At 37.2% G+C, this 24,594-nt stretch overlaps 1 protein-coding gene across 3 annotated transcripts in view; it reads left to right on the top strand.

Moving 5' to 3' along the window:
* The window catches only part of LOC121319734 (ephrin type-A receptor 5-like), a 189,083-nt gene extending 164,971 nt beyond the window's left edge, over positions 1 to 24,112 (top strand). For 2 of the 3 annotated variants that reach the window (XM_041257486.1, XM_041257478.1), the window contains exons 12-17: positions 790 to 851; positions 2,530 to 2,739; positions 3,577 to 3,726; positions 18,166 to 18,359; positions 22,292 to 22,447; positions 22,880 to 24,112. In XM_041257486.1, coding sequence (XP_041113420.1) covers positions 790 to 851; positions 2,530 to 2,739; positions 3,577 to 3,726; positions 18,166 to 18,359; positions 22,292 to 22,447; positions 22,880 to 22,985 — 878 coding nt within the window. In that variant the 3' untranslated portion in view covers positions 22,986 to 24,112. Of the gene's footprint in view, positions 1 to 789; positions 852 to 2,529; positions 2,740 to 3,576; positions 3,727 to 18,165; positions 18,360 to 22,291; positions 22,452 to 22,879 lie in introns of those variants that run through there. The other variant, XM_041257507.1, reaches the window with a different exon arrangement.
* The last annotated feature ends 482 nt before the right edge of the window (positions 24,113 to 24,594 follow it).

Genomic DNA, 24,594 nt, shown 5'->3' with positions numbered 1-24,594 from the left:
TGTCAGGGAGGCCTGCTAAGAAGCCATGCAACTGAAACGAGCTGGACTCAAGTGTAAAGACAGCATGTAGGAATCTAAAGGATAATTTGACCCTTCAGTGCCTCACTGAGTTCATTCTGAGAGGATTAAGGAAGTCTTAAAACACAATGGAATGCACCGCAAATACTAAGTACGACTGTTATGGCTTCTGGTACACTTTTGCAATATAGTTTCATCGTTTTCTTTGATTACATGATGTTAAATAAAATATCTAAATTAGGTTAATATAATTAATGTGTTTAATTATGTCTCAATCCTACATTTATAAGGTGATGCAAAACATTTGGCCGTAGCTGTATATAGCAAGGTTACTACAGCACTTGACTACATCAGACTATCACCACAAAACAACCACTGTCTAGGAAGGTGGTGCAGTGATGAAATGCACTTTGCTGTGACACGTGGTAGCTTTAAAACCCAAAACCAAACATTTCTAATTACTATACTTTTGCTTCTACCTTTGTCTCATTGAGAGGGACACAACTATTGAACATCAGATCTAAATCACACAAAAACATCAGTAGGAGGCTAAAGAAAAGGGCTTCTAACCAGAAAGTACCTGCTTCAAATCCCAGCTCACTCACTGTGACTCTGAGCAAGTCACATAACCTCTCTGTGCTCTGTCTTTTGGCTGAGATGTTGTTGTAAGTGACTCTGCAGCTGATGCATAGTTCACACACCCTAGTCTCTGTAAGTTGCTTTGGATAAATAAACTAATAATAATACATGTTTGCTTTTTTTTTTCTCTAGGTAAACCTGTAATGATAGTAACTGAATACATGGAAAATGGCTCTCTTGATACATTTTTAAAGGTAGGATCCACACAGTATTGTCCTGTGATTACAAATTAATATTTGCTGGGAGTAACAATTGCAACATGCATTAATAATGAGATTGAATTATAAAGGTGGTCAAGACAAGACGGCTTATATTGCGTGGTACCTGAACCTCCACAATACCATTGTTCTGTTTTGTTTAAGGGTGACAGAACTGTAACAAACCTAGAAAAAAGACTTTACTCTGTAAAATCCTCTTAAAGATAAAGAAATCTTAATAAAAAAAAAAAAAAAAAAAAAACAGATCTGCATCTAGTCTGGGTGTTGTACGTTACGACTGTTTTCATGCTAGCCAGCACCAGTGAAGATGTAGGCTTGTGTATGTTTTTATTATTATTATTATTATTATTATTATTATTATTATTATTATTATTATTATTATTATTATCATCACATTAGTCATTAGTGATCTTTTTTTTGTTGTTGTTATGATGGAGGACTATATACGAGTACATTTGTATTGTATTGCATAAATATAAAAGACCAAAAGCACTATTCTGAAAAAAGCTGCTCAGTATGTACAGTAGATGAATAGGTCTTTCAACCCTATTGAATCTTATAGGAACCTTAAAGATTTTGGAACCTTTCAAATCTTTTTATTATTTAAATATTTTCCAATATAATTGTTTAGATTTGTTTTATTTTTTTATTTTTTTAATTTTTTTTTTACATTTTGACCACTTTTTAAAACTTTTACCAGTGAACAGGAGAATGATGGGAAATGTATTTGAGAAATACACGAGAGGCAATCTTGGAGCTATAATAGAAACAGCCAGAGAGCACTGCAATGTAAAAATGAAAAAAAGTGGTCAAGATCTAAAAAAATAATAATAATAAAAATAATATACACACCTTATTTAAACAGTTGTAGTAACACATGGTAACATGTAAACTCAATAAAATAAAAAGGTCCTTCAATTGTGTCTGAATGATTAAGGTCACCGTAAAATCTGGAATGGCTCAAATTGCTGTGAAATGGGTGTCTTATTTTCATCCGTGACTTATTAAATGCTTTACAGATATAGCTGACAGATGACAAGGGTATTCAGACTACATTTTTCAAATTTATTTTCTGAATGGTGGTGCAGTCTGCCACAAAAACAGTATACCATGCAAACTATCATTTAATTTAAACTATAGACCTCTTACTATACAATTTTACAGATGTTTTAAAACACACTAATGACATTTGCTCTGTACTCACCTGTTTGTTTGGGACCACCTAGCAACAATAAGCATGGAGTATTTAAAATTTAGAAAACACTGACAGGAGCTCAGCAGACTTACATCTTCTCAAACCACATCATGTGACCCCCTGACAAGCTGATTTATTTGTCCTCTGAGGTGCATGCCATCAAGATTAGACACTCATGCTGCCATACATAATCAGTAATCTGTTTGCTGACCCACACATATAATATGTGGAGGCATAAACAAACTGAACTCTTCTTAGTGCCACTAAATAGTTTAGTATCCATCTAAGTCTATTGAAAAACATTATTCTAGTTTCCAGTGCCATGTATCATTATGCATTTATTTATTTATTTATTTATTTACTTGTGCTATTATTTATTTTAAAATAAATAAATTCTCTACAAGGGAAATCTAAAAGCTCTGCACACTAAAATAAACTTTTTTGATGTTCTACTTGCAGAAGAATGATGGTCAGTTTACAGTGATTCAGCTGGTGGGAATGTTGAGAGGAATAGCATCAGGTATGAAGTACCTTTCTGACATGGGCTACGTGCACCGGGACCTTGCAGCACGCAACATTCTGGCGAACAGTAACCTTGTCTGTAAAGTCTCTGACTTTGGTCTCTCCCGAGTGTTAGAAGATGATCCGGAAGCAGCATACACTACTAGGGTATGTTAGCATCATGTGTGGTCCTGTGGTTAAAGAAACAGGCTTGCAACAAGCACCAGTTCCAATCCCAGCTCAGCCAATGACTCATTGTGTGACCCTGAGCAAGTCACTTAAGCTCCTTGTGCTCCATCTTTCGAGTGAGACGTTGTTGTAAGTGACTCTGTAGCTGATGCATAGTTCACACATCCTAGTCTTGTATCTTGTCAAGCGCTTTGTGATGGCGGTCCACTATGAAAGGCGCTATATAAAGATTATTATTATTATGTTAGACAGGGGTAAGAAATGTGGCTTGTATAAAAATTTTTTTTTTTTTCAACTGTTTCTATTTTAGCTTTTTGAACATATAAAATATATTTATGATTTAGTGTTGCATTAACAAGTATGAAACTGCCTTTTGAGTCTATTTTGTATAGTTGGCAAAAAAAAAAAAAAAAAAAAAAAAAAATCTCCATTATGTACAACTTCTTAGGAAAAGGTTAAAAATAAACATCAGTATTGGATAGCAAGAGTGCAATTAGTTATTTTTTAGCAGTGCTGATGAGTTTACTTTTTGTCACATGTTTTTTCAAGGCATTTTACCACAATCTCTGAGTACAGAATTTGTGTTATCTTCCAGCCATTGCCTCCAAGATTAGTAAATTAAGATGAGGATTCTGTCAGCATTAAATAGATTTGGAAAAGGCAAACCTCCTGGACAGTCAATTAGCAGTCAATGTGCAACTGCTTGCAGCTTTCTTTCTGTTGTGATAAGCTGCCTTTTGTCAGTTGCATTTATTTAAAAAAATCATCATCTCTTTCCCATGTCTTTGATAGTATTTCTCTTTTGGGGTTTCAAAGGGAGGAAAGATTCCTATCCGATGGACAGCTCCAGAGGCCATTGCATTTCGCAAGTTTACATCAGCCAGTGATGTGTGGAGTTATGGGATTGTCATGTGGGAAGTGATGTCCTATGGGGAAAGGCCTTACTGGGAAATGAGCAATCAGGATGTAAGTACATTTAATTATTGTTATTGTATATATGAATATGTTTGTTAAAGAGTTAGTAGCTTTATCTCTTTATGGTCCGTCCAATGTTAAATATCCCACCGCCAACTTGGCCCTTTAACTCGTTTTACTCAGGCACTGTGAGAGACCCCCCGCAATACATCACTGGAAAGAGGAGATTCAGAGCTTTAAAACAAGGTTCTTATTTGTCTCTTTCCGGTAGATGACCATATTAGGAGATAGCCTTGAATGCGAGTGTTTTGCAATGTTACTGCTGCGCTGTAAGACAGTCCTACCTTGGTGCAGTAAACAAACATTTTCACACAAAATCTTTACAAAGTAAGAGAAATGGTGACATAGAAGGTACACAGACCTTTTTTCCAATAAATATGTATTTGTTTTTTGTGTTTGTGGATCAGATGCACAAGACAAGAGCTGTTAAGGTTTTGTTGCCATGGTTGCCACTGCGCTGGCCATGCCACAGTGAACAGCTCCATCTTGTGAAACATGATCAGGGTGCCTGGGACGAATAATTTGGATGTGTTTTTTTTTTTTCTTTTTGTTTCCTTTTGCACATTCCATTAACCCTTTTGCATATATGGTCATAATTCCTTTTATTTATTATCCAATTTGTTAAAAAAAATATTTTATACATGTTCCCTACATGTTGAAGTTTCATTGTACACTGTCATGTCTAAAAAACAACCCACTTTTTCTGTGGTTTTTGTTATCTGTATTGAACACGGTGAGTTACAGACTATTTCACTTTAATTATGAAAGCCTAGTGTCTGCACATTCATTTTATTTATAGTTAAAGTTATAGCCACAAATCTAACAATAATAAATAAACATGTGGAAATGCCATAAAACACATGTTTATAATTTACTGTCCCCTTTAATATGTTTGCAATAATTCTGGGTCGTTCTTATTGTAATCACTCAAATATATACAGTACTGTGAAAAAATATTTGCCCCCTGTATGATCTTCTGCATTTTTGCACATTTTTCACACTGAATTTGAGCAGATCTTTTTGTGGGTTGTAGTAGTATATAGAGGGAGTCTGAGAGAAAAAATTGACACCAAAGTTTGGTGCTTCTTCCATTTGTTTGGTGTGCAAGGTAATTAAACATGCAATCTTCAGGTGTGAAAAAGTTATTGCCCCCCCTTAGTTAACTCAGCTCAATTAAGGGGATAATTAGAGTGAGCTGTTTCAATACTTTGGTTAACAATCAGGCCTGATTTGGGCCAGCCCTGCCCAATATAAATCTGACTAACTTTGGCCCTTACCATCAGAGTGACGTTATCAGCACATAGGTTCTAGAGGCACATCATGCCATGATCAAAAGAAATTCCTGAAGACCTCTGGGAAAAAAAGTTACTGATGCCTATCAATCTGGAAAGGGTTGCAAGGCCATTTCTAAGGCTCTGGGGCTCCACCAAACCATAGTCAGAGCCATATTATCCAAATGGAGAAAGTTGGGACAGTAGTGAATCTTCCCAGGAGTGGCCATCCTGCCAAAATCTCTCCAAGAGCAACGCGTGAACTCATCCAGGAAGTCACAAAGAACCCTAGAACAACATCCAGGGATCTGCAGGCCTCTCTCGCCTTGGCTAAGATCAGTGTTCATGACTCCACCAACAGAAAGACCCAGGGCAAAAATGGGATTCATGGCAGAGTAGCAAGGTGGAAACCACTGCTCGCTAAGAAGAACATGAATGCTTGTCTCAAGTTTTCCAAAAAGCACCTGGATGATCCTCAAGACTTCTGGAACAATGTTCTATGGACAGATGAGTCAGAAGTGGAACTTTTTGGCCAACATTGGCCCCGTTATGTCTGGCGAAAACCAAACACTGCATTCCACAGTAAGAACCTCATACCAACAGTCAAGCATGGTGGTGGTAGTGTCATGATTTAGGGATGCTTTGCTGCATCAGGACCTGGATGACTTGCCATGATTGAAAGAACGACTAATTCTGTTCTGCATCAGAGAATTCTACAGGAGAATTTCAGGCCATCTGTCTGTGAGTTGAAGCTGAAGCACAGCTGGGTTATGCAGCAAGACCATGATCCAAAACAGACAAGCAAGTCTACATCAGAATGGTTGAAGAACAAGAAGTTTAAAGTTTTGGAATGGTCTAGTCAAAGTCCAGACCTAAACCCCATTGAGAAGTTGTGGCAGGTCCTGAAACGAGCAGTTTATGCTCGAAAACCCACAAATGTCACTGAGTTGAAGCGGTTCTGCATGAAGGAGTGGGCCAAAGTTCCTCCACTGCGCAGTGAGAGACTGATCAATAACTACAGGAAGTATTTGGTTGCAGATTGCTGCTAAAGGTGGCGTAATCAGTTATTGAGTCTAAGGGGGTGTGTGAGACGAGAGTGTATTAAATGGCATGTCCAGACAGTAATTTATGTGTACAGAAATAAAATAATTTATTTTTACTATCTATACACAACAAAATAATTAAATAACAAAAGAAAACAAAATGGTGTGAGGGAAGGAGTGCAGGGGTGAAATCCAAAACAAACCGTGATGACTCGTCTTTAATCGTCTTCGTGGCGAACCATACATAAACAAAAAAAAAGACAAAAGAAATGTTAGTGTTTTTTGTTTAAAAATCCCGCTGCACCAAACCAGTCTCTCCCTCCACCCGTTACTCCTCCTATTTTACTTTCGGACCAACCCCGAACACAGTAGTACGTTCCCTTTAGTATGTAATGTCCCGCCTCTGTAGTCAGTGGAACACCAATCCCCAACTGACAAGTGTCCTTATCCTTCACTTGACTCCAGTGGCTGGACTTTAACTGTAGGTGTGAAAGTTTTACTGCATTGCATTAACTTAATGATTTGTAAAGCTTTGTAATCTTGTATGCTTAATGTGATAGAATAGGTTAATAGCTATGTCATCTGGTCCTTTTATTATCCCTTGCAGTCGCAGCTGATCGGCATTTTCTCATTAGCATCAATTAAACAATACTTTAACCAGTTAAACCCCCAGCCTCCCACAGGCAATTTCTGCCTGGAGGGCCATGGCCTTAAATAAATCACATTATTTTCCAAAGTATAGACAGCACAGGCATGGTTCAGGGCTTGAATTCAAGGTAACCCCCTGGCCATTACTACTAAAATTTGATATAAGTCTTACTCAGTACCACACTGGAAGGAGATATCCAGAAAAAAAAAAAAAAACATATAAAAAACAAGAAACCCTTTTCATTTGTTTATATTCTATCGTCATTTTTTCACCTTGTAGCACACAAAAAGAGCCAGATTTTTTTCCAGTGCTTCCCCAACATGTCTACTACACTGGATAAAAACTGATTGAATAAAGGGATCAAATTCTACATGAGTTTTTACAAAGCTAGGCCCAAGGGTCCCCAAACCTTTCCAAACCTCTCCAAAAATGAATATTGAATAAATCTTTATGGACAGGCATACACTAGTTTCTTGAGCAAGATCTAAAAGGGAGGTTACCTTCTGGCACATCACATGCTGTACATTGTCACATGAATTAGATTTTGTAATCCTCCTTTTTAATTATTTGTCCAATATTTCATTCAAAAGGTGGCCTTTTTGGAGAGCTTTGGGGTGCCCGAAGTGTATCCATGATCAGTATGCATAACAAATACTCTCAGTTCATATGTCACAACTGTCAGGCACATTGCTCTCACATAACTGTGTGTTTGTGCAGGAAAATGTTGCTACTGAGATTTTTTTGTATCTCTGAATTTTCAGTACCTGACTGTATTTTTATTACTCACTTGCTTGGAAGTATGTAAATCTCAAGAAGCAAAATAATGAGTTGATTTTTTTTTTTTTAAATAAAATGGTTACACTCATTCAAGCACTGCTGACAGGTGAACATGTGTTGATTATTGGATAAAGGCGTCTGCTAAATGTCTACATTAATAATAATAATAATAATAATAATAATAATAATAATAATAATAATAATAATAATAATAATAACAGATGACAAGATTGCAGGCACCTTTGTTGCTCTAAATCAGGCTGCCAGACTGAAACATCTCAGTTACTTTCATTTTTACTTTGATTGACATCAAAGGAACTGAGTGAATGATTGTTGGAGCAGGCAGAGAGCTTTTCTTGAAAGGCTAAGAAACCTACACTGTCTCTAGGTGAGTAACATCACTCCTTGTAATCATGGAAATTTAAAAAAGTTTGCTAAATACTCCCATGCAATAATCTAAATCAATGAACATGAATGAGAAATAATAAAGCAACAATTACTTCTTGCAACTTGTATTGCATCGTAATGATCAAGGACCATATACAGCAGCATAGCACAGATGAGACATGCTGTTGCTCTTTACTATGCAATAAAAATTATTTAAAAAAAATATTATTTCTGTGTGCCCCTTGAGAGTCAAATGGTTGCATTTTCTAATAACATTTACAGTAAAAATGCATATTGAAAATTACGCATAATAATAATAATAATAATAATAATAATAATAATAATAATAATAATAATAATAATAATAATAATAAAATAAATGTAGTGTGGATCCATTATGTGGATCCAAATGTAGTTGGGATCCTGAAGAGGCTCCAATCCATCTTCAAATGCTGCTTCACAGACGCTGAATCAGCACTCTCCAACCCAGAAAGTTGATCATTTTCGCTGTCACTTTCACTATTATCCATCTCCTCCAAAACTTCAAAAAGACTGAATCAACTTCTTTTGGTATGCTTTGGAACACTGCTTGCCATTTCGTTCGATTTTATAAATTTTACAAATTGAAAAATGATCAGAAAACGGTAAGAAACCTTGATCCTAAGTGCGTAATACTGCGCTCTTGTTTGCAAATACGTGTCTTGTTTACGTGTCATCGATTACTCTTCAATGGATTAGGCTACAAACAAAGTCAAGGTATGATTGGACAGCTTGTGACCTCCCCTACAACGCGATCAGGGAGATTTCACCATCAACAGATACATGTAAGGCCAGAGCAGAGAAACGCACAGCTAGTGAGTTGTTTCTGATATTGAGTCAGTTTTTTTTGTCGTTTTGCTTTTGTAATAATATTACAGATGATTGTTGAAATATAATGTGTAATTGCAGTACCATGTTCCGCCCGCGGAACAGGGGGGCGTAAGAGTTTAAACAATTTAGTAAGCCTTTACCAAGATGGCCTCCTGGTACCTTTAGCTCTACCAAGATGGAGTGTACCTCTCATAACCCCAATTCAAAGCCTAACTAATATTCCGGAGAGCTAAGCTGTTTACCAGTAGACAAACACACAGTTTAACATACACTTTTACACCCAGTACTCACACTTGTGACTGGTCAGAAACAGGGAATACACCTTCCTGCTTCTTTTTTCTCAGCAGCCCCGAATGAATGCTCTGTGGCATTTTTTATTCCCCACCAAAACAAGTATACGCAGCTGGCTCTTATTTACAATAATTTGCCTACTGCCAAAACAATTAGACAAATTAACAAAACAATACAAACTTAACAATAACACACATTTGCACATATGTTTGGCAGGGAGAATTTTAACCCACTCTCTGCTGTGCTACTTAATTTTGTTATGGTCATTTATAGTTGTACATCATAGACAAAAGTAACATAGGCTAGATCAACCAAAGTGCCTGTATATAACTAAATGGTGGCACCATCTAGCGCTCAGCTATGTATTGTCAGCAATACAAAAGGAAACTTGATCCAAAGTAGCTGAACATTAGATGGCACTTGCTGTCACTTCTATAAAGACCCGTTGACTGATCTAGTGTATGTTACATATGTTTAAGACAGGCAACTAGAAACAAAGAATAGTTTTTGATGACAATTGTGTTTAAAGCAGGGGAAAGCTATGGCATCTGTAGAAACAGATAGACCCAAATATCCTGTAGTGCCTGCATCAGACAAGCAAGAAAATCAATGTTGTAGAAAGTTAACATCTGGTTTTATATGAACTCACTTGGTAGTTGATTGCCATGATAATCCTTTATTAAATGTCCATAACAGGTTCTTATTAAGTTAGAATGATCTTTTGTTAATTAACAGCTAGTGTTCAGCTCTGTTTATTTTAGTGTTAATGTTTAATCATATTCAATGCAAAGTCTGTGTTTGGAGGATAATTGCATGATATAATGGACATACACTGGATAATGTACACAATGTGCTGTTTCAGGTATTTACCATACTTCACATAACAAGTGAAATACACAGGGTTTGTATTGTAATTATTTTGAAGGTTTCTTGATTGGAAATGACATTAAAATTGTACAGCAATAATAATTTGATTTATTTTCTATCTTGTGCCAATGGCAGCATACAAACGTGTATCTACACTGTGGCTGTGTGCTAGGGTTACTGTTTGGTTTTTAAATGAGCAGCTGTGTGCACTTATTATGCAGCATTGAGCACCTGGGGTTATTTTCTGCTTTATCGGCATTATAGAACCTACCCAGTGGGGGCGATTGAATCTTGAATGAGACCCTGTTAAAATGAGGAGAACTGTGTGACCCTGAACATGCTCTAGCCTAGAACTCCTCGCAAACCTTTTACTTCCCTATTAACTGCACATAGAAGTAGGACACCCTTGAGATTGAGATACTGCATTTCATCATTTTATCTTGATTTAATATCTTAAACAATATAATTGTCAAACTGTAATTTATATTATTAGTTTCTTAATTTACCTGTAACAAGAAATTAAAAAGAGATAAACATGTTTATATTATGCTCTAGGTGAAATAAGAACCAGTAAGAGTTCACTGCAGAATGTCACACCTTGCAAATTAGAGTACAGATTTGGATCTCAAGTTGCTGCCTTCAGCTCCCCCATGGATATACCCATTATAGTGAATAGAGAAACAGTTATAACTATACAGTGTTTGGTGTCTGCAGCATACAAACAACATCATCATATAATTGCACACATGACAGGCTTAAAGGTACGTGTCAAGTACTAGTGGACAGCTCTGTTACCATCGGGGCAGAATTCTTTCTGCATTTATTTTCTTTGAATACTCCAAAAAGTAAACTAGTGTACAATTTGCTCAACATTTAACTCCATAACTTAGCTGTTGCACATTTCAATTTTATATATATATATATATATATATATATATATATATATATATATATATATATATATATATATATATACACACACACACACACACACACACACACACACAGGTAGTGGAAAAAATGCTGCAACATGGGGTGAAGATGATCACTCAGTACCAATAAGTAGTGATTAGCATTGACCTTGCCTTCTAAGGGAATGAGTGCACCCAAACCATGCCAGGAAAATGCGCCCCACAACATTACGGAACCACCAGAACCCTTCACTGTTGGAACCAAGCACTCAGGGTGTAGAGTTCTTTAGGATGGCACCACATGTCCACTCGTCCATTTAACGAGAATATGGTGAAGGATGATTAATCTGACCATATCACATTTCTCCATTGCTCAGTTGTCCATTGCCTGTGCTCTTTGTCGCACTGGACTCGCAAACATGCATTGCCAGGTGTAATAAGTGGTTTGTGCAATGCAACACGACTATGGTATCCCGCTCTGTGGAATTGTCGGCGGACCGTTTTTGATGAAACTGGTTCCTCGTGCCCCAGGTTGAAATTTGCAGTCAATTGATCTGCAGTTGCTTGTCTGTTTTGCCTTGCACTTCAAATTAATGCATGGATATCACAATCCTGGAGTATGCGCTTCTGCCCACTCTTGCCCTTTGCTGAATATGTCTTTCCCTCAGAGTTCCATGCTGACATCACCTTAGACACCGTTGCTCATGAAACATCAGCAAGTTGAGCTGTCACTGAAGCTCCTGCCAAACGTGCCCCAACAATCACCCCTCTTTCAAAGTCACTGAGGTCTTGCAGCCATGCTAGCCATAATTATAGGCAACCAGGAGTGTACAGCATTTTTATACATGAAACTAAGCATGCTGTTATGTTATTTGCATAATTAAGCATCAGCCACACCTGTGTGGAAGCCCTTGCTTTCAATATACTTGGTGTCCCTCATTTACCCAAGTGTTTCCATTTTTGTGTACTACCTATATATACAATGCCTATAGGAAGTCTACACCCCCTTTCAGGATCTACACATCCTACCCCACAACTTCCAAGTGAAAAAAAAAAAATTCTAGAAATTTGTAGAAAATGAATTAAAAATAAAAACTGAAATAGCTTGATTGGATAAGTGTCTACCTCCCTTGTAAAAGCAATCCTAAATTAGCTCAGGTGTAACCAATCGCCTTCAAAATCACACACCAAGTTAAGTGGCCTCCACCTGTTTTAAATTGTAGTGTTTCACATGATTTCAGGATAAATTCAGCAGTTCCTGTAGGTTCTCTCTGCTGGGTAGTGCATTTCAAAGCAAAGACTCAACCATGAGCACCAAGGTGCTTTCAAAAGAACTCCGGGACAAAGCTGTTGAAAGGCAAAGATCAGGGGATGGGTATAAAAAAATATCAAAGACCGTGAATATCCATTGGAGCACGGTCAAGATGATTATTAAGAAGTGGAAGGTGTATGGCACCACCAAGACCTTGCCTAGATCAGGCCGTCCCTCCAAACTGGATGACCGAGCAAGAAGAAGACTGATCAGAGAGGCTACCAAGAGGCCAATTGCAACTTTGCAAGAGCTACCGACTTTTATGGCCAAGACTGGTCAAAGTGTGCATGTGACAACAATATCCCAAGCACTCCACAAATCTGGCCTGTATGGAAGGGTGGCAAGAAGGAAGCCATTACTCAAGAAAGCCCACCTTGAATCCCATTTGAATTATGCAAAAAAACACTTGGGAGATTCTGTAGCCATGTGGAAAAAAGTTTTGTAGTCTAACGAAACTAAAATGGAACTTTTTGGCCTAAAGGCAAAGCGTTATGTTTGGCGCAAACCCAACACAGTGCATCACCCAAAGAACACCATCCCTACTGTGAAGCATGGTGGTGGCAGTATCATGTTATGGGAATGTTTCTCTTCAGCAGGGACTGGGACACTTGTCAGGATAGAAGGGAAAATGAATGGAGCAAAATACAGAGGTCCTTCAGGAAAACCTCTTGCCCTCTACAAGAAAGCTGAAACTGGGACGAAAGTTCACCTTTCAGCATAACAACGACCCAAAGCACACAGCCAAAGCTACACTGGAGTGGCTAAGGAACAAAAAGGTAAATGTCCTTGAGTGGCCCAGTCAGAGCTCCAACCTAAATCCAATCCAAAATTTGTGGCATGACTTGAAGATTGCTGCCATCAATGCTCCCCAAGGAACTTGACAGAGCTTGAACAATTTTGTAAAGAAGAATGGTCAAATATTCCCAAATCTAGGTGTGCAAAGTTGGTAGAGACCTATCCGAACAGACTCACAGCTGCAATTGCTGCCAAAGGTGCTTCCACCAAGTATTAACTCAGGGGGGTGGAGGTGTGTAGATAAGTGGGAAAAAAATCCTAATTTAAATGCATGAAACTCTGAGGCACTGACACATCAAAATGTGAAAAAAAGTTCAAGGGGGTGTAGACTTTCTATAGGCACTGTATATATATATATATATATATATATATATATATATATATATATATATATATATATATATATATATATATATATATATATATATATATTCTACTATTACGTTGAAGTGTAATCTAATTTGAACTTCACCGAGTCTGTTATGGCAAGACAATTACGAGATGTACGATTCCCCTAAGTTGCGACATATTGGTCATATTCCACTGTTGTTATTGTTGTTGTTGTTAATGTAATGTTGTACTTGTATTGATTCAGGGCGATGCAAGGGTTCCAATAATGGAGGTTTTGTTTATTTTCTCAATCAGAACACAGCATAGTTTACACAAAACAAAAGAATATGCAAGGAGTATATCTTACGCTTCTTTCACTTTCGCTTTTCCTGTTTATCCATTTTTGTCACATCTGGTTTTCCAAACTTTATTGTTCACCTGTCTCTCTGGCAAACACAGCAGTCCAAAACAAAACTTGGTGCAGTAATCCAAATCCGAACTGATGTAAACAGTGGTTTGCAGAAGTATTCACACCCTGCAAAGTTTTCACATTTTGTTGGCACCTGGGCATACTCCATGACGCTTTCAAATTAGACTTTACATGTAGAAGCTACACAACCTACTCCACATTGATAAAGTTAAAAAATGCATATAGAATATAAGTATGTACAATTTATAGAGAAAAACAGATTCATCTCAGTTGCATAAGTATTCAACCCCTTTGCTACTGCAGCCCTAAATCAGCTCAGGTGCAAATGATTTGTTTGAAAGGTCACAAAATTAGTGAAATTGTTTCAGCCTGTGTGTACTCAAAGTGGTTTAACTTGTAGATAATTTCCCTCGGCTATATAAAGACTTTCAAGCTACAATTCACAAAGTGATCCAACAAAGCAACCATGAAGACCAAGGAGCTTTCAAAAACAAGTCAAGGATAAAGTGGTAGAGAGGCAAAGAGCAGGAGAAGGGTACAAGAAAATGTCAAAGGCGCTGATTATCCCTCAACACAGTGAAGTCCATCATTAAGATGTGGAAGATCCATCATACCACACAGACACTACCCAGATCAGGTCGTCCTCCCAAACTGAGCAGCCAGGCATGCAGGAAACTGGTTTGGGATGTCACTTTGAAGCCAGCAATGACCTTGAGAGATCTGCAAAGTTCTGTGTCTGAGATGGGGGTCAGTGTTCACACATTAACAATAAGCCGGTCCCTGCACAAAGGCCTGTATGGACGCGTGGCAAGAAAGAAGCCATTACTCAAAAAGCCTCATCTTAAAGCAAGTGTGGAGTTTGCGAAGAAGCATACAGATGATACTGCAGACATGTGAAAAAAGATTTTTTGGTCAGATGAGATAAAAATTGAACTTTTCTGTCTAAATTCCATGCGTTACATGTGGCGCAAGCCCCACACTGCACATCACCCAGTCAACACCATCCCAACTGTCAAGCATGGTGGTGGCAGCATAATGTTATGGGGATGTTTCTGTTCAGCAGGGACTGGGAAGCTTGTCAGGATAGAGGGGAGAATGGATGGTGCAAAGTACAGGCGAATCCTTGAGGAAAACCTGTTTGAGTCAGCCAAGACTCTGAAACTGGGGAGGGAATCTACATTTCAGCAGGACAATGACTTTGACTGTAGCTCAGTCAAAGTCCTGACTTGAATCCAATCGAAAATTTATGGTGAGACTTGAAGATTGCAGTCCATCAATGATCCAATAAAAACTTACCAGAACTGGAGCAATTTTCCCTTGAAGAATGGGCAAAAATTTCACCATCCTACTGTGCAAAGCTAGTAGAGACCTATCTAAAAAGACTCATAGCAGTAATTGCTGCAAAAGGTGCTTCTACCAAGTACTGACTTAAGGGGCTGAATACTTATGCAACCAGTACATTTCATGTTGTACATTTTCTTTACAAGTTTTGCTGACATTTAACCTCCTCCTATATAACAGTGTTCAGTTTAATTCAACAAAATGTGACATTATTGGTAAAGGATGAATACTTCTGCAAATCACTATATATATATATATATATATATATATATATATATATATATATATATATATATATATATACACACACACACACACACACACACACACACACACACACACACACACACACAGGTTCTTGCAACTCTTTAGAAAATCTGTATTCATCCAATAAAATAAAATTGTAACCAATTCATATTAGTTGTTTTAACAGGGGTGTTTGTTACATGTGTGGGTATCCACTGACAGATGGGAGACACAGTGGTTGTATTTGAAACACAGGTCAGACGTCCAGGTTTTATTTATAATATTTACAGTTGTTGCAGTGGTAGGTGGTCACCACTAGGATACCAGCAATGGTAGTCTTAGGCCTGGACCAAATCAAAACTTTAACCCACCTGCTAATCACAAATTACAAACCCAGTATTGATAGCAGGTTCCTTCTGGGGTAGAAGGAATATCCTTCTGGCAAACAAAAAACACGCCGTCAGTACCAGGTTTGTAATTTGCAATTAGCGAGTGGGTCAAAGTTTTGATTTGGTCCAGGCCCTAGTGTGGGAGGACATACACAAACACAGTGTACATGAAAATAATAAACACAAAAATACAAAGCAAAACACAGTGGAAAACACTATAAGGCAGGTCCCACTTCAGGAACCTTCTACAATAACACAACTAAATTATGCTGTTGTGGGATTAAAATCTTTAAAACATTGCAGCAATATTGCACATTGGTTTATCTAAACAGACAAACAAACATGCTAAACTTGCAAACCGTTGTTATTTACATGTTTGTGGGTGAAGTAGCTGATGCTTGTGGGCGGCCGTGGTGCAGTATTCCCACAAGTTGCATAAGATTAAAACTCAGGATTGTTTTTAGTACACCTGGAAGCAATGCTTGGCATTAGTAAATACTACAAAGAGTTAATATTTTGTGTGATATGAGAGCCTTGAATCAAAGTTTAACTTAACAAGATGTGTTGATAATATGCTGAGTGACCTAATTCACTGTGACACTCTTAAAGTAATGTTGTCTTGTCTTCACTTGCCAAATCTGATATGTAGGCACGGCCAGATGGTAGGCCTGTTCTTCACTTAATCAGTGGTATTGCACTTTGACACAGCAGAACTGATTCCTGCTTCTCAAACATTCTGTGTTGAGGAGCTGCTTTGCATTCAGAGCAAGACCATCAGAAAAATGAGAAACCGTACAAAAGAGCATATTTTAATTCTTTAATTTGTCCCTGAAGGAGGTGCAAATTCCAGTCATGCTTATATCAGATAGGATGATCTTTATTCAGTATGTATGATGGCCTTTTACTAGTTTTAGATAATTAATTCTGCTGCATCATTAATGCATCTCAAAACACTTGGGCGAAGACATGTTTTGATGTTTTATTTAATACTTTTAATACACATATCCTTGGTGTGTACAGCTCAGACTGTTTTGCTAGACTTGCCGACGGGTTCATTCTTGTGTTGTGAAGACTGTGTATGTGTGTGGGTGTTGTGATAGGATCATAATCCCACTTTATCATCAAAGGCTGCCCTTAGCTAGTTTGTGCAACACAAATATTTAAAGCTTTCTAGCCAAAGAAGGCTCATCATTTTCTTGCAAGGTTTGTAATCATAGACATTGTTATTTGATGATTGAAGTTGGGATTAAGGCATCAGCAAGTAGATATACATATATTTCAAAAGGTAAAAGTCCTAAAGTTAAATGCTTGTTCTAAGTGCAAACTTTAATAATTAATTTGGGTTAATGAATAGGAATGAGGCATAATCATAAATCATTGTTTTTAATAGCAGCTGTAATGTGTTGTACCAGTTTGTCTTGTATTTACAATGTGAGTGATAAAGTACCTTTATGCATTACATAAAGTAATAGTCACATTTGTTTTCAGTACACAATACTCTTCCACCATTTGTAACTATTAATTGGTCATCTTAATATACGGTCACCTGTACATTTATCTGTCTGACTATATGTATCTTTCAGGCTCGTCCCATCTGTCGTTCGTTATCCCAATTAATTGTGGTACATATGAATAGAGAATCACCTGAATAGAGAATCGCCTGACATCAAACTTCACAGTTCTTGTGCCTGGATTCTTTCATCTGTCTGTTTTAATTCTTTTTGAGGCTGCCAAATCTTTCCAATTAATTTTTAGCAGTATTTTGTTGGAATTATCTTTAACATTGTAAAATGCCAACAAAGAAGAACCTCAAATTCCCTTGAGGACCAATGTATTTCTATAGGTCACAATATTTGGGGATGCTTATATGCGTAGATTTGAGTATATATTAGGGTGTAACAATACACTTATGTCACGATGCAGTATATATGTATTGGTCCTGATTGGCCACTTATATGATGCATAATAGAAATAAGATCATTTTAAAATGTGTTTGTGTTTTTTTTGTTAAGTAAAAATGAAATATGGGGATTGTGTATTCATACCGACTATAAAACACACTTCCTCTACATTCAAGAACCACTTGGTAAACTACAAAGGGCTATACAAACAGTGCATAAAGAAAGTATTACGATTAATGGGACACAGTTCATTATCATACCCCCAGTATATATACTGTACGAAAAATGACATGCTCAACTTCCTGGGAATTTCTTGGATAGTGATATGGTGAACTTCCATGCACCAAGAATGTTGCAGGTGGCATCAGAACTTGCTTATGAGCCAAAGCGCAAAAGCCAGAACCAGAAATATTTGCTCTGCATCCAAGTGATGTAACCATTGAGGCACTTATTCCAGCTGCAATTAATCACAGTTAACAGTGTGCCAGCAGTGATGCATTAGATTACTTTAACAACACTTTGGAATCTATTTCTATTCTCATTATTATGAGATCATCTCCAGGGTGTATTGCTAAATGTACAGTAACTCAGTATTTAAATGGCCGTCTCTGTTTCACCAGGTGATTAAAGCTGTAGAAGAAGGCTATCGTTTGCCAGGCCCTATGGACTGCCCTGCTGCTCTCTACCAGCTGATGATGGACTGCTGGCAGAAAGACAGAAACAGCAGGCCCAAGTTTGAAGAGATAGTCAGCATACTGGACAAACTCATCCGCAACCCTAGTAGCTTGAAAACATTAATAAATGCTTCAAATAGGTAAATTATTATTATATGTACTTTGTTTTACAGATAATCACAGTACAGCAAACAGTTGCCTTATTGACGCACTACCTGTAACATTGCATTAGGAACCTGGCAGCCGTTTTAGTTTGCTTACGGTAAATTATTGAACACACTGCATAGAGCAACATAATGTCTTTAACATGTCTTCAATGAAAAAGACACCAGCTACATCAAAGATCGGAAATATTTCTGCTAAATATTGCTCTGTCCAGTATAAAAATTCGATTCCACGTGTCTGTTGTTATTTTTACATGTATTCATTTTTTTACATTGTTTGATAATTCACTCATGGTGAAAACAGAATGCTTTAGGTGGACATAAAAAACAAAATACTGTACAATTTAGCATTTATTGTTTTTCAGGTAAGCATTTAAATGTTTAGGAACATTGTTTCTGCTTTAATAAATATTATGTTTAAATATCTTGAAATATCTTGAAATACCTATTTTCGACTGTGAAATAAGCAATCTTGTACCGTGAAAAAAATACAGCCCTACTTATCAGGATCTTTGAATGTTAAACTCCTTTGCCAGATTACCTACTTGCACAATTTCTTACCCCTAATTGGTTGGGTTTATGATCTTTAGAACCAAGATCATAACACTGAAGCCTGTGACAAATCAATTGAATGATGGGACTTACATAATCTCTTCTTCCGGACTGTTTTGGTCATAGTACCCAATTGGCTACAATGTAAGGATATATGCCCTGTCATGAGTTACGGGATGCTATTCTAAACATTTTTTTCTTAGTATAACAATGTAACTCTCTTTGCATTGCAGTGATCCATTCAATGAGCTAAATGTGTTATTTTTATTCACATCAGAGGTAAATAAACTACTGAATAACTTTTTTCAACTTTTGCTCTGGAATGTCAGCCGGGAGACAGATTTATTCTCCTGAACATCGCAGTGTATCCAGTGCATGCTCCCTCCTGCAGCTATGCTGGTGCTGTGATTAAGAGGAGTGGGTTATTGTGGGAGAAGAATCCCAGCAGTACTGCAGGAAGGGAGCGAACTGGATACCCTCTCCCCAGTAAATTTTGAGAAATGTCCAGTTGATTTATGACTCATGATATGTGATTAAAAAGTTCAAAAAAATTGGCAGTATGTTTAAAAAGATACCGCTGCGATACGGACAACACAGGACACAGCACAGTTAATGTAATGTGTTTTTGTAAACATTGCAGTGTTTTATGTAACACTTTAACTGGTTCATTACATGAGTTTTACTAACAACATGATTAGTCACTGAGTAACACGCATAGATTTATAATTAAGATGATAGAACATTCTGGAATGGCTAAAACTGGCTGTAGATCTTGGACCAGTGACCTACTTTTTTATATTACTGACACCTGTAATGTGTTATTTATATCTTTGGCGAGGGGGTATGTGTATGGGACTTCAATGCAGACAAGGTATGTCCTTCAATGTTGAGTGGAAAAAGAAACACAAAAAACAGTTCAGTAAATCTGTGCTTTTAGGATTGTGCTATGGCTATCTGATTTGGAAACAGAGGGCAGAGTTTGTATCTTATACATTTAATGAATATCTCTATTTTCCTTGAGTTATTAATCTTTTGTTAGCTGAATGATAGTGACAGAATAAAGATCTATTATAGGCATTACTTTGTTTGTGTATATTGTCTGAGGTAACTTCCTGAGGTGTAAATAGTTGCCAGAGATTAAATTAGTAGCAGGTTATTATTTGTTCATATCATTTATCCTTGTATGTTTGTATATGTAGGTTACAAACATATGAATTAATACCCTGTTAAATTAATAGGGCTTTTAAGCAACAAAGTTTGTCTGCACGACCTGGGTTTTTCAGTATGAATTTCATCATACTTGTAAAAAAAATCTGTGCTAAAGTGCCATTGCTGTCAATAATACTGCTAATTTGTATATATTAAAAAGTATAATAAAAGGTAATGCAATACAGTAAGATTGAATGACAAACTACTGCAGTTCAACAGTATTTTACTTCATAAATATCCTTAAATTGTCCTCATTATGGTATATGAGCTGTGTGCCACATGTTCAAAAGATATACGAGTTTCGCAAGAGCAGTTGCAGGGATTTTCCCCCCTCAATTCTTCCTTGAGAAAAAAAGGTTGTGCCTGTGAGTGAAATTTAAAACGGAGTTGCAGGCAAAGAAAAAACTTGCAAATTTTTTTCATCACCAGCGTTATTTCCTCAACTCTGGAGGACTTGTGAATGGTTATGCAGGTTGACCTACAAATGTGAAATTCAGTCAATATGCTTTCCACAAATCACAATGTCGGGAAAAAAAATATTGGATGTTTTTGACTTTTCAAATTTTCAAACAAGCTACAGTGCTGCTATTTACTCCTTTCATGAGGGAGCTAAGCTTTGTTTAAATTAACTTAAATTCTAGTGGTTCAGAGCAGGGTAAGAAGTGAAAAAAAAAAAACCCACAAATAGATACTGTAGCTAAATATCCAAAAAAAAAGCATTTTCGTTATTCTCGATACTTTCCCTCCATGATGTCTGCCACTCCGGAGAATGCTGATATCCCTACGTTCTCAGCTCAGGTACTGTTACAGTAAAAACAGATGTTGGTGACACTGATGGTAGCTGTGCCCGGAGGGCTTCCTACTTCGCTGGTAAAGTGAACGGCTGTTTAACTCGCTTTTCAAATCATGGTATCTTTTTTTTTTGTATCATCTATATCCCGTGGAACAATTGAAACAGCATTTACATTATCTGGGGAGTGGGTAACAGCCAGATGGGGCACTAAAGCAGTGTGAAACGTCTTGAAAACTGTGCCACACGATTACTATAATATAAATTCATACTTATTTAGTCGTATAGTATAATTGGACATTTTTCATTGATTTACTGCCCTGTCCAGACAGGTTTGCCTTGTTCGGGAAGCATTTTAATGTATTGAAAAAATACTAAAATAACTGCTTTTAATATGTAGACTATAGTGACGGAGTGATCACATGGTGTCGTTTTTGAATATGATTTTCATTGTTTAGTGCCAAATTGTATCTTTAGTTTTTTCCCTTATTGTCAGATATTATAATCTCCTCTTCAGTAAAGTTGCCCTTTCTGTGCTTTTGAACACTTTGAGCCATTGTTTTATTTCATAACCAGATGCACCTGCATCAGTTGGGTATAGTCCGAGTTGCAATTAATTTACTGTTTGAATTCATTTAAATGTATTCATTTCCACAGCCTTGCAATATTAGCAATTTCCCTCCATATAAGTGCAAGATATTCGCAATTCAAGTTGCATAGAAGTTGCATCAATTCTAAAAATATTTAAATATTTGGCCCTATATTTTCTTATCCAATAATGTATGAGCTTTAATTCTTTCTCTTTTTTCAAATGTAGTAGTTGCCAATTGTTCTTATCATTTTTCACCCAATTTGGAATGGCGAATTATTATTAGGCTCAGCTCACCGCTACCCCCCTTGCAATGACTAGGGAGAGGCAAAGACAAACGCACGGTGTCCTCCAAAGCGTGTGCCATCAGCCGCCCGCTTCTTTTTTACACTGCAGGCCCACCATGCAACCACCTCACAACGCAGCTCTGGGCAGCTTACAGGTGAGCGGTGAGCGAGGACACCCTGGCCGACCTAAGCCCTCCCACCGGAGCAGCACTCAGCTAATTGTGCGCTGCCCCCTGGGAACTCCCGTCCATGCTCAGCAGTGGAATAGCCTGGACTTGAGCCAGTGAGGTCCAAGCTATAGGGTGCATCCTGCACTCCATGTGGAGCGCCTTTACCGGATGCGCCACTAAGAGCCCATAAACATCATTTTAACCCCATGTGATTAGGACAGGTTTATGTTGGAAAATTTCAGTATGTTTGTCTGTCTGTCTCCACTATTTGTATTGTATCTTTATGAATCCTTGTTATATTTCCATTGCAGAGTATCGAACATACTAGTGGAGTATAGTACCATGGGAAACAGTGCGTTCAGGTCTGTGGGAGAGTGGCTAGAGGCCATAAAAATGGGTCGATACACAGAGCACTTCTTGGAAAGTGGATACACCTCTGTAGAAGCTGTGGCTCAAATGACCTTGGAGTAAGTCAATCTTATTATTTACTTGTTTATTTATTTATTTATTTTTACCTTTGTGTCTTATTTGACTGTGACATGAAGAAGCTGAGGATCTAAAACTGAGTTAATATTGTTGCCACTTCACCTGTGTGAATGCTGTATACATTTATCCCTGATCCTAACTGCCAAAAAAGTCATCCCAGCTTGTAGACTCAAGTAAAGAGGCATGATTATAATAAATGTAGTCGATTTTAACCTGGCTTCCTAGCACATACACAGTATAAAGGTCTCTCAACTTGGAGCTACATTACTCAGTGTGTTGCCATACACAACCTTTATGATAAATTACTGATGAAGGCATTTCCTGATTGAACAAAAAACATAAATGAAGCCGTACAGATCTGCTTGCCAGGTCAGTAATGCCTGTTTTTAATATGTGTGTTTTGTTTTTGACAGTGATTTGAGGACAGTTGGTGTGAACCTTGCTGGTCATCAGAAAAAGATCCTCAACAGTATTCAAGAAGTGAGAGTCCAGATGATGAACGGCACAGTGCCAGTGTAAAACTGAGTGGCCAATTGCTGCCAGTAACCCAGCACTTTTTATGAACTGGAACTTGTATTTATTGTTTAGGAGTATTAATTTAAAAAAAAAATTAAAAAGGGAAGGAACTTTCTTCAAATGAAGAGAAAACTCTTATCTACAGCCTGAAAATATTTGCAAATGGCTCCCCCAATTTGTGTCTCCATCTTCAGGATGAACAGAGATGCATGGAATATGGAATTAACATTGATGTTATTAAGAGTAAATATTTTCCTATATTACAACTTCAAAATGCCACAGCACCAGTTTCTATACCGACTGTAAATAGCACCAAGGCTGTTTTCCCAATCCAAACACAGAAGCTGTTGCTTCCAAGGACTTACTTGACGCTTTTTAGACACCGGAAACAAACTTTCAAACTTGCAGCAAAACAGTAGTGATGGACTGATGTTTGCTTTCTTTTTCATGTCTTAACTGTTCAACAGATGTGTATTAAAAAGCAATATAATAAGATCCCTTTCTCTTTAATATTCTCTTTGTAAATGTGAAACACGAAAGAACCAGTGACATGGTGGTAATTACATTAGAGAAAGTAATGTATAACCTGCTCCAATTAATCCTTGTATTTATTTTTTGTAAAATGTATACAAAAAGAAACATTTGCCAGTTTAACAAAAAAACATCATTTCACCTCTTCCTTGCCTGCCTTGTATTTGTATATAATGTACAGTTTGATACAGCAGAGTAGACTTGTGTTTCTTTTTTGTGATAAAACTCTGCTTTAGTATGTATTCTTGTTTCAGATAATAAATGGATGAGAACCGTTAGGGTATGATATGATTATGAAATGCTAAATGGCTATAGTCTTTTAGTCCCCTAAATTAATAGAAATGCACACTTTAGCAGTGAACATATAGACTTCAGAAATACTGAGTTTTTGCTGTTGAATTATTTATTTGACTAATTCTTAGGGATTATAAATAAAATGCATAAATAAGAATGCTATTGACAGTATAAAAGGTGGTGTGGAATCTTGACATTGTCTAATGTGATAACATTACACAGTGCACAGGGGCTGTATATCACCCCTCCATCCAATATGTCCCTCAGTTTTTGCTTACCCTAGAGAGCTTAAAAATAGCAACCCCCCCAAGGAAACTGCATGGTATTTTAACACCTTGGAGCTGGACCACATTGTAAATGCAGTGATTCATAGCTCCTTAAAATATAATATTAACGTTTGATAGCCAGCAGTGTCAATAGGAGGAAGGGGGGGGGGGGGGGGGGGGGGGGTTGGGGGTCAGGTTTTTTATTTTTTAAGTTTCATGAAAAAATGTGTCATTGCCCTTGGAATAATGAACTGCCTTGAGAATGTTGTGCTCTTTGAAATTGGCAGTTGCAAAATTGTAAGTGATAACTACTTGGCCACAGATTTTTTGCAAAGGAAAGAAAGGGGGGGGGGGTGCATTCTTTTATTTGTATGTTAATATCACAATCGCTTTCAGAACAGCTGCACTGGTTATTATAGAAGTTATATTTCTGATCATGCTGTGATGAAAAACAGTTTCTGATATTGCACTCCAGCCTCAAAATACAGCTTTATCTGGAACATTAGAGAAACTGACAGAGG

This window comes from Polyodon spathula, chromosome 1, assembly GCF_017654505.1.
Source record: "Polyodon spathula isolate WHYD16114869_AA chromosome 1, ASM1765450v1, whole genome shotgun sequence".
Classification (NCBI taxonomy): domain Eukaryota; kingdom Metazoa; phylum Chordata; class Actinopteri; order Acipenseriformes; family Polyodontidae; genus Polyodon; species Polyodon spathula.
This window is presented reverse-complemented; position numbering and strand designations above follow the sequence as displayed.